At 56.6% G+C, this 10,626-nt stretch overlaps 2 protein-coding genes across 2 annotated transcripts; both read right to left on the minus strand.

The window, feature by feature from the left end:
• Nucleotides 1-969: 969 nt before the first annotated feature.
• On the minus strand, nucleotides 970-3,719 carry J4E79_006325 (uncharacterized protein; the record flags this gene model as incomplete). Its single annotated transcript, XM_049355196.1, has 2 exons — nucleotides 970-2,681; nucleotides 2,777-3,719. The coding sequence occupies 2 exons, from the start codon at nucleotides 3,717-3,719 to the stop codon at nucleotides 970-972; spliced, it is 2,655 nt and encodes an 884-aa protein (XP_049210592.1).
• Nucleotides 3,720-8,920: 5,201 nt separating this feature from the next.
• Nucleotides 8,921-10,396, minus strand: J4E79_006326 (uncharacterized protein; the record flags this gene model as incomplete). The annotated part of the gene is made up of 4 exons (XM_049355197.1): nucleotides 8,921-9,716; nucleotides 9,767-9,839; nucleotides 9,889-10,291; nucleotides 10,352-10,396. 4 exons carry the CDS (start codon nucleotides 10,394-10,396, stop codon nucleotides 8,921-8,923), a joined length of 1,317 nt encoding a protein of 438 aa, XP_049210593.1.
• Between the last annotated feature and the right edge of the window lie 230 nt (nucleotides 10,397-10,626).

Raw genomic sequence — 10,626 nt, forward strand, 5'->3', positions numbered from 1 at the left:
TCTGCGTCTCTCGGTGCTCTCGCTGTTGGATGGTCCGCGTGGCGCGGTGGTGGTGGTGGTCGCAGAGATAGTTCGGCTCGCGAAGTGTGTGGTCTTTGCCTATGACGTTGAGATGCACTGGGACAACGTCCGCCTTAGTACTGGGAGCGGCAAGGGAGGGACCGTGTTTCCTGGCACAAGCAGCGTCACAGGAGAAGAGGATGGAAGGTTCTGCGATTGTCCACGGCAGCAACGGCTGTACTGGCGGCGCAACAGCTCTTGTCTCGACTTCGGCGCGTCCCAAGAAATCTGTCCTCTAAAATCGACCCGCATGCGCCACAGCACTAGTCCGCTTGCAGCCTCTCCAGCCACCCTTCGCCCGCCAACACGTTTCGCGCACCTCGTTGCCATTCGCGCACCCGTCCGACTGCACCTCGAGCGGAATGTGGCTGGTGAGAGTCGCCGTTCGCAGCGACTCTGCAAGGCTTGGGGCGCGGCCAGATTCCGAGGCCAGGTGCCATGTTCGGCCATGCCCCGCGGCTCGAGCTCCCCACCTTGGACATCATGACTGCAGCTCACCGGGGCAAGACTGCCGTGCCTGCGGGTCGAGCTCGGCAATCCGCGTCTTAGCAGAGCTCACGTTGCCAGCACTGCAGTGTCACTCGCAAAGGAAGCAGCGAGTCGAATCATATGGTAAACGTTTCGTTGGATAGTAGCCCGCGTATGCTATTGCAGCCCATGTTCCAGGTCGTCCCGACATGCACAATTCATCAAAGGGTATTATGGCCTACCAAAGGTATCCCGCTCGCTAAACGCCGCAAAAAGCCTTCAAAGGCCCGGTCAAATGCTATCGTCATCATCATGTACCCAGTCCGATCCAGTCATGCCCGCTCTCTAGCATCACCACCTGTATCGTGTACGACTATAATCTATGTATCGTGAATAAACCCAGGCAGCCATAGCGCCGTGGGAGAAGTAGAAAGTGCAAGCTCATTGGCTTGCGCAGTATGTCCGAATCAATCGGGCAATGTCCCTGGTGATGAAGGGCTTGGTGACAAAGCCCTTCATTCCGCTCTTGACTGCTTTGTCCAGAGCGGCATCCGTAATGTCGGCGCTGACGGCCAGGATGGTCGGCTTTCGCACGAGCTCGGGCATCTTCAGAATCACCTCGGTAGCTTGGAAGCCGTCCAGCAGCGGCATCCACAGGTCCATGAGGACGACATCAAATGCTTCAGAAGCCGGCGCGAGCGCATTGCGACGAACCGTTTCGACGGCGTCGTTACCGTTGAATGCCGTGGTAATGTTCTTGTAGCCCAGCCTGCCGAGCATGCTCACCAAAACGCGTCGGTTGATAGCGTTGTCGTCCACGACCAGAATGTTCAGGGGCAGCTGTTCGCCGAGATCGGTTGGCACGACGTCCCGCTCCAGAGATAGAGCGCGAGTAGAGTGTTGCCGCGGGGGCGATGAAGTGCGGCGGGGAGTAGCAAGGCCAATGTCATCTGGCGATCTTGCAGAGGGGGCGGTGATGACAGGTGTGATTGGTGGCCGACGTTCCCGCTCGTGTCTGAATGCATCAGAACTCAGCGGAGGGGTGACTGGGCCCCGGCCAAGGTCCAGACGAGGTACCTCGGGATCGATAGACATGCGAGACTTGATGGACAGGGTGGGGGACCCAAATGGTGTTGCAGGGCGACTGCATATTTCGCCTGGGGTAAGCGGGACTCGCATCTCAAATTCTGATCCTCTTCCGGGTCCCGACACATGCGAACGCAGGCAGAAGAGATCGCCACCGAGCTTCCTCGCAATACCCTTCGCGACCATGAGACCAAGGCCCAGCCCCTCACTCTGCCGTGTCATGGAGTCGTCTTCTCTTGAAAACGGCTTGAACAGGTTAGGCAGAAACGCCGCCGGGATGCCGGAGCCCGTGTCCTTGATGTTGATGACAATGTAGCGACCTTTTGCGCTGAGTGTCGCTTGGAGTGTGATGGATCCGTCCTGTGTAAACTTGATAGCGTTGAGAGCAAGGCAAGAGACCATCTTAGCAAGGTCCCGTTCGTCAATGACGATTGTCTCTGGCACATCGGCGGAAACAGTCCACTCGATCCATTTGGTGTGTGCCTCTCCATTCGAGCTACGCGTCCGAACTTCAATGCGCTCTCCCGTATCCGTGGCCTCGGCGATGGCGGAATCCGGTCGTCCTCCTACTTTGAGCGCATCGTTGATGACGTACTGAAGGACTTCTCGCAGGTTGGTGTGTCGCAGTCCAGGGACCTTGGAGTGTTCGGATGCGAAGATTGGCGAGGTGGTGGAGTCACACTTGCCCAACGATGTTCCATGTGAGCAGGTGTGGTCTAGTCGGTCCAGTTCCAGAGCGCTTGCATCTGGAGGACAGGACTTGGTGCCGCGCATGGGAGGCTCCTCTGAAAAGGTGTCTCGAACTCGTTGGCGGGCACTCTTGACCACGCGTGTCTTGTTAGCATGGTCTGCCCAGGAAACTTCGTGTCGTCTTCTTTTGATGCCGCGTAGCGGAGCGCGCATGTCGTTGCCGGTAATCATCAGATCCGGCCGCATCTCGCGCCAGAAGGTGTTCCACTGGTCGGGCGTCTTGTCTAGTGGCGAAAGTGGGGTCTCTGGTACGCCCATGTTCATGTCATAGGCGTGGACAACATTGTCGGCTGCTTCGACTGCGCGTCTTGAGCTGTCTGATACGTAGTTAGCATGGCTCGGTTCAAGACTCGATGCTGGATTGGTGTTTCCCAGGAGGATTAAGCAATGGTTTTGCAGGATTGTTACACACCTTGGACCGCCTCAATGTTCTCCCTGAGTGTGTCGAGTATCTCACGGGTCCGCGATTCAAGTTGCAGGGATTCTGATGCTTCTTTTACGTTTGCCATCATGACGTCTAGCATACCAACGACACCCTGCATCGGCGTCCTCAACTCATGGGATAGACTCCGGGCGTAAGGCTTCAATGACTGGGCAACTGAGACGGCTCTGTGGGGCACGATCCTGGGTATCTGAGCTCGGATTGGTTCAGCAGCCTCTGCAAAATCATTGCCTTCCAAGACGCGCTCTAGGATCATGTCTTCCAGGCTATGGAACAGCATCTCAAGAAATCCCCAGCTCAACACGCGCCGAGCAGCCCCCTCTTTACCCCACATGACACCAAAGTGGGCGAAGCACTTTCCTTCCGCAAACAAGGGGATTCCGAGGTAGGCCTCGCCCGGGATGATGAGGTCGTTTGGATTGTCGAGAATAAAGTCGTTTAGTCTTTCGGGGATGATGAAGACTTTGTCGTGCTTCATGTAGGCACACGGACACTGGTAGGCATGGTACTTGAAGTTTCTCAGGTGGCCGGGTCCGTTGCCATGGTCGTCGTTGATGTAGAAAGCCTCGCCCATGAGGCAGGCTCCAGGCTCGCCGATGGGTGGCAGTTCGACGGCAACATTCTTGTCGTCGACGAGGATGCGCTTGGAGACGAAAGCGTACTGGGCGTCGGCAATCTTGGCCAGGCCTTGGGTGAGCTGGATCCAGAAGCTGTCGGTATCAGCCTTGCGGAGGGCATCCTTGAGTTTGACGAGCTGCTCGGCGGCGTTGCTCTCTGCCGGCACGTAGAGCTGGGACAGTCCCTCTCTGAAGCCGTTCTCGCCTTGCTGTACGACCATGCCAGGCATGGGGCGGGAGAAGCAGAGCGACTGACGCTCGATTATATCAGGTGGGATGGTAGTAGGTCCCTCCATCGTTCAGACTTCCATGCGGGCAGTCGGCACGGGGGTCCAGGATGGGCACAGGGGTCTGGGTCAGACGAGGTGGGCAGCTGGAGGGAGGATATGCAGAGGCGACCAAGGCAGGCGGAAACACATGCAGAAGCGGATTAGTAACGTGGGTGGGAAGGGCGAGGAAGGCGTGATGTGCGGGACTGAGAGAAGGAATGCGAGGAATGGCAGGCACGGCGGGCAGTCAGCGATATGGTTGGTCTTTTGCTAGAGTCGCACACAAGGGCTGGTGGACGATCTAGAACCTGTCCCGGAGCCGTGGCTTTGCGCGTCCTTGCACCTCGCGCCTGGCACCTTGCACCCTCGCCCTCCAGGCCCGCCGCTCGTTTTGGTGGTGACTCTGCTGGCTGCCTGGCGCGCTTCAAGAGGACAGCGGGCCCCGACCGCTGCTGCTGTCTTGCCGTGAGGCTCGCCGTGCTGCGAGCTGGCCCCATGCTCCCCAAGACGGTCCCGCCGCCTTTTGCCTTGGACGCTGGGGCAGAGTTTGAGCGTCGAGGGACCCTGGCGGCTTTGGTCAGCACGCTCGGTGGGCCGCGCCTGCTGGAACAGTCTAGACGCGCTCGGCTGCCGGTCGCTCCTGCACGATTCCCAGCGCTACCCCAGTAGCCCCTTCCGCTTCGGCCCCTATGCAAACCTCGCCCGCACAGTCGCCGCCGACGCTCACGCCTGGCCCTACGCCATGACGATTACAGTCGCCCGCCCCAACATGCACATTACCCTTTCGCCGTCGTCTTTTCTTTTTGCCCATCCGCAAGTCCATGGCCAGCATGCTTTATTGTGGCGCCCCGAAGCTGCCTGTCTGCTGCTCAACAGCTGCCACGCCGCGGCGCCCACCCACGTCGGCGCCCTCCAGCCTTGGTCCAGCCTGACGTCAGCGGCTCCCGCTCCCACGCAGCGCACCGCGCCCGTTTGCTGCCCTCGCATTCCCCATGAAGCCGCACTGCCGTCGTGCAGCACAGTGTTTGCAGATGGACAGCGCCGCACCGGGCTTAGCGCCGCCGCTTGATGGCGCCAGATCGACGATCGGCCGAAACGGAAGCTAGCGCCCTTTGTTCTGCTGCCCAGCTGTCTGCTCGTGCTCGCGTCGTCCATCTCTGCCCTCACGCAGCTCCGACACCCGCCCACCAGTCGCCTGGCCCGACATTGCCCTCTTTTTCGACACCGTTGCTGCGGCCTCTGCTTCACTCTGTGACGCCGCCCCTCTGCATGTCGCCCAGACTCTCGGCCCTCGAGCAAACAGTAACGTGTCATCTCTCAAGCCCAGGCCTCAGGCTGCATGCTCGGCCTTTTGCTACCCTTATTCCCTGCGCTAGGGACAAACCATCTTTGTCTGACGAATCAGCCGCTGCCCTTCCGCTGTCCGTATTCACTTCACAGCTTCCGTCTGCTGGCTCGACTTCCGCCAACGTCCAAAGGCCCTCGAGAGGCCTGAGGTCAGAGTAACGTTACATGGTGTCTGCTTCACGTCGTGACTTCTCCAGACCCGTGGGTGGGCTCCTGTTTGGGAACCCGTCGCACCAAGCATGCATCAACTAATCAGAACATGATCGACACGACATCGTGAACGGCGTCCTCCCATGCGAGTAATGATGTGCACCGTGTGCTGATCAGCTTCTCTAGCTGGGGCTCAGGCCATGTCAGCATTCATGCCCTTCTTTCTTTTATCTTCCCTTTTGGCCTCACCTACACCACCATTACCCGTGAACACTCGTCGCTACCAAGCTGCCATCCAACGAGTGCTGTGGACATGTGCGACGCCTGGCATGCGGCTATCCAATTTTCCGGCGCTAGCTGCACCGGACCACTCCAGGGCTGCAGAAGCAGCAGCCACAAACCATGAAAGCTGCCAGTACCCGCTACATCACGTTGCTAGGACTTTTCCAGTAAACGTCGGCGTCTTGGTTCTCACCGCAACTGCGATAGTGGAGAGGCATTCTTCAAGCGACGGCCGGCCGGCGGTAGCATCTAGATCGTGAGGCGAACATCGTCGAAATTTTACGACGACTCCTCAAGATCTTGCTGCACCCACGACCCACTCACCGGGTCGAGATAATGCGCTTGCCAATCAGACCTCTAAGCAGACGTCTTGACACCACTGATTGAGCGACGCTATCATCTATTGGTTCATCACAGCTGGCGAGGTCAAGAGCATATGAACCATGGTACGCATCTGACATGCCGCGCTAGAAGCTCTACCCGCGGAGCCGTCGAGCTGTCCAGACCATTGGCCAGCCCAAGGTCTGCCTACTCCAAGCCTTTGCTGCACATTTGTTTCTATATTGCTCCAGATGTTCAGCAGAGGCGTTCACAACACACCTTGTACCAACGAAGACTCTCGATCTCTCGGGAATCTACTCCGCGAAGATGACGGCATGGACATCCATGTCTGCTGTCTATACATTGCGCCCATCTCTAGAATCCTTGGCAACGGTCTGGGCCTACCCATATCGGGTACCTGGTCTGCCTCGTCGATATCAAAAGCCGCACGACCGTGCTCCTTAGGAAGCTTGCATCGACAGCTGACATGTAGACAGCATTACGGGCTTAACGCGCGAGCTCTCAAAAAAATCAAATGTTCTTACTCTGAACTACGACGCATCAGCCTGCAACATGGTGAAACGGCTCCGGCCCGCTCCAGAACAAGATGCTTCGTGCTACGCCGCCGCTCAGGACATAAAGCAAGCACGGCGAGCTGAGGGCGGCGGTGCGTCTCATTCGGCCAACTAATGTCAGACGGCAACGATGACAAGCCTAGGCTTTGACAGACCCTGAGCAGCTCCTGCATATCCCTTGCGCTTCTTACGTTGCACCGCGTCTCAGGCTCCGAACATGGCTATTGTGAAGCTCACAGAGAGCCCAGAACAGATCTATCTTACGGCGTGCGCTGTAGTGTCTGCTCGGGGTATCGATGGCTTGTACAGCCCGGGCCGCCAACGTGCCGAGTTCCGGACCGTCTCTAGGCCAGGGCATGAGGTCGTTCGCGGCTCGATTCACACCTACCAATACCGAGATTTGGCCGAATACCTGCTCAATTGACTTTGTGAGAGGGTACGCAGAGCATCGCGAAGCCGGCGTGTTGCAAGCTTGATCATCGGCATGCTCAACGAGTTTCCATCTATCAGCTAGGACTGTACAAACCTTCAGTGCACATGTGTGATGGCGGGATGCCGGAAGAAGCGCAGTCTGATCAACAGGCAGATAGTCAGCTCCAGTGACATCGTCCTTGTACCATTCGATTTCACGCCGTTCGTAGCAAACGCACACCAACACTACAATGAGTACCAAAGTACTTTGCCACCCGTCTATCAGCTGGCAGTCCATACTATATGGTGTCCTCGATGGTAGTTTGCAACTGCCTAGATATGAGCATCGCGGTACTTGAGTGGTCGTGTATCATTGATGCATGGGACAGGGTCATACATGTACACCATTTCAAGGTGCCTACAGTTCGGCACCTTGTTCAAAGATGTGATATCACACCATCACGGCCTAATCAAATAGCCTGAGTATGCGCTCTTTTCGAGCACTGTACCCCTCACATACCACTAGTTCAGACTCATGAGCAGCTGAAGGACTCTTCAAAAGCATCCGGCCCACGCATCAGTTTATACGATGTCTCCACCCTCAAATCAACAAGTCAAGATCATGTCTCTCCCAATGCCATCTCATCAACTCTCGGCCAATCTGCTCCTTCTCCTCCTATTACCACTCAACACCGCTTCCGCAGTCCTGCAATCCGCCTGCACCATACCAACGATAACAACAACAGTCGCGATGGACACATCTACATTCGTTGCTCCAACCGACGCGACCGCCACGTCTCCGGCACCAGCGTCCACAACAGCGCTATGGCAGATTGACCCCATGTGCCTGCCCGGCGTGGCTCAATGTCACCATTTCGGTGATCGATTCCGGTACTGCAATGCCACAGGCTTCTGGGTCCCGAATTATTGTGGTGGGGATTGGATTTGCTGTGCGTATAGTGCGAGAAACGGGGCTGGCCCTATGTGTGAGAGTAGGGAGCAGTGTGAGGTAGTTGGTGGGCCGGGGATGGCCCTGGGCCTGTGGGAATAGAACGGTATATCGAGGTAGATGCTGGAATTGGGATGGGGACAACACATACGTGGGTGATGCAAGTAAGACGGCAATGCGTATGAGCAGTAACAGACGGCCTGGACGGTAGTAAATCGACCAATTGTACTTCCTCAGTCTTACTCTTCACCTCAGTCGTCGTGCAACGAGCTCACTGAACGTTACTCGGTCATAACACATCATTGGCCGTCTGTTCCATTCATCTTGGTATATTCTCTATTCATCAAGTTTATAGCCTTCGTTAGAATTGATAGATACCCCACACTATGATGCTGCCTGGAGAAGCCGATGTCGATCTTTCCATTACTTTCAGGCAGACCAAAGTAAAGCGTCTTTGTAGTTACGATGACAGCAGGAAGGCAGTGCTCGGTGGGGTCCACATGAAAACCCTTGACTTTGAATAAGCACAGCAACTCTAGACCGAACACTCTACTCAATCGCAGATAAGGAGCAGCTCGACAGGCAAAACCGAGAGGTGCTGGCTCCTGGGCTTGTCGGAGATACTCCGAAGAAACGTCAATATTGGTAGTGACAGTGGGGCGGATCGATGAGGTGTAGCTTGGGCTTCGTCGGACTTGTAAGGGATTGTGTCTACTTTTACTAACAGGGCCGAGAAGAAAGGCTACAGACGATGGGTTCTCATACGCACCGACCTCTCTACGTCCGCGCTTATTTTGTCCAGAAGGCGGGTAGTTCACATGCTGTAGCAACGTCACGGAAACCGTCATGTCAGAGTGAGTACAGCGTTGAGTACTTTGCGTTGAATACATGTCTCCCCGAGGTGATCTACAGTGCATGAGTCAGAACAAAAACGTCCTCGGGTGATTCAGCTGCTAAGTAAACGCAAGGAGGTTCTGCAATAGCAACTTCGGGATCAGAGAGATGATGTTACGGGAGATGAGAAAATGTCAAGTCAACATATGCGTCAGGTTGCAATACCTGATTGGGGAGCGGACATGTGTTGTGTAGGATATATTGTTGCATTTCGTGTACATATTTCCGTTCGCTCTGAACTTCATTATCGTCGCATCATCCCATGACCCTAGCACTACCGGACTCTGCAGACCAGTCGCTTACAAGTTCACGGCAGTCCTGAAGTTGTTGCCGGCATAGACGGCGTTGTCACCGAGTTCCTCCTCGATACGGAGGATCTGGTTAAGCTTGGCGAGACGCTCAGATCGGGCTGGCGCACCAGTCTTGATCTGACCAGATCGTAGACCGACAACGATATCGGCAATGGTGACATCCTCGGTCTCTCCGGAGCGGTGAGAAACCATGACACCCCAACCGGCACCGAAAGCGTCCTTGGCAGCCTGGATGGCCTCGGTGATAGTACCAATCTGGTTGACCTTGAGGAGAAGAGCATTGCAAGACTTGAGCTCGATGGCCTTCTTGATGAACTCGGGGTTGGTCACGGTCAAGTCGTCACCAACAATCTGGCCATCGTAGGTCTTGAAGAAGTAGGACCAGGCCTCCCAGTCGTCCTCAGCGAAGGGGTCCTCGATGCTAACGATAGGGTACTTCTCGGCCAGAGACTTGTACATCTCGGCGAGTTGCTCGTATGTGAGCCACTTGCTCTTGTCGCTGTCGGGGTTCTTGAAGTCGAGGTCGTACTTCTTCTCGTCGGCCTTGTAGAACTCGCTGGACGCAACATCCATAGCAATCTTGATCTTGCCAGTGTAGCCAGCCTCCTCGATGGCCTTGGTGATGAGGTCGAGAGCCTCCTCAGCGGTTTGGATGTCTGGGGCGACACCGCCCTCGTCACCGACGTTTCCAGCGGACTGTCCGTACGTCTTCTTGGCGAGAGCCTTGAGCTTCTGGTAGACTTCGGCTCCTTGGCGCATCGCCTCGGAGAAGGTGGGGGCTTCACTGGGAGCTGTTAGTGCCGAGTTCCACGGGCTGCACGGGTATGAAGTTACCAGGGAACGATCATGAACTCTTGGAAAGCAAGACGGCCACCGGCGTGCGAGCCACCGTTGAGGACGTTTTGGACTGCACAGTCAGTACGCAGTGACTGCATTGCTCGATAGGAATTGCCTACAGGGAACGGGGAGAACATAGGGCTTCTTGGTGCCAGCCAGGTCGGAGATGTGTGCGTAGAGGGGGACACCCTTCTCGGCGGCAGCGGCCTTTGCGATGGCCATTGAGACACCGAGGATGGCGTTGGCGCCCAGGTTGGTCTTGTTTGTTGTGCCATCGAGCTTGTTAAGGAACGCGTCTACGGCGGACTGGTCCTTGACGTCGAGCTTCTCCTTGATCAGGGCAGGGGCAATGGTGTCGTTGACGTTGGCGACGGCTTTGGTGACACCCTTGCCGCCCCACTTGGACTTGTCTCCATCGCGGAGTTCGCAGGCCTCGTGGGAGCCAGTGGAGGCGCCGGAGGGGACGATGGCGCGGTGAAGGCCGGTCTCGGTGACAATGTCGACCTCGACGGTCGGGTTACCCTAGAGCGGGTTAGCCGTGAAGCTCCGGGGTGGGAGATGCGTTGCTGGTGCACGACGTACCCGAGAGTCGTAGACGGAGCGGGCGTGGATCTTGGTGATGGTCATGGTGAAGGATTGCTGTTGGGAGAGTCAATTGGGGTGCTGGGGAGCCGCAGACGTGCAGGGCAGGAGATATAGAAGCAGGCCGGATGCGCGGGCAGCAGAGTCCGGCCGCGGAGAGGCTGCCGGCAGAAAATTCGACTTACTAGTTGTATGTGTAAGATCAAGTGTCGGTGTTGTTTTGTTTGGGTGGGGTGTTCCAGAGCTTAAGAGTCCAGCAAGGTTTTGGAGGGGTT

Source organism: Alternaria viburni (assembly GCF_023758015.1).
Source record: "Alternaria viburni strain BMP 2772 chromosome Unknown scaffold_12, whole genome shotgun sequence".
Taxonomy (NCBI): Eukaryota; Fungi; Ascomycota; class Dothideomycetes; order Pleosporales; family Pleosporaceae; genus Alternaria; species Alternaria viburni.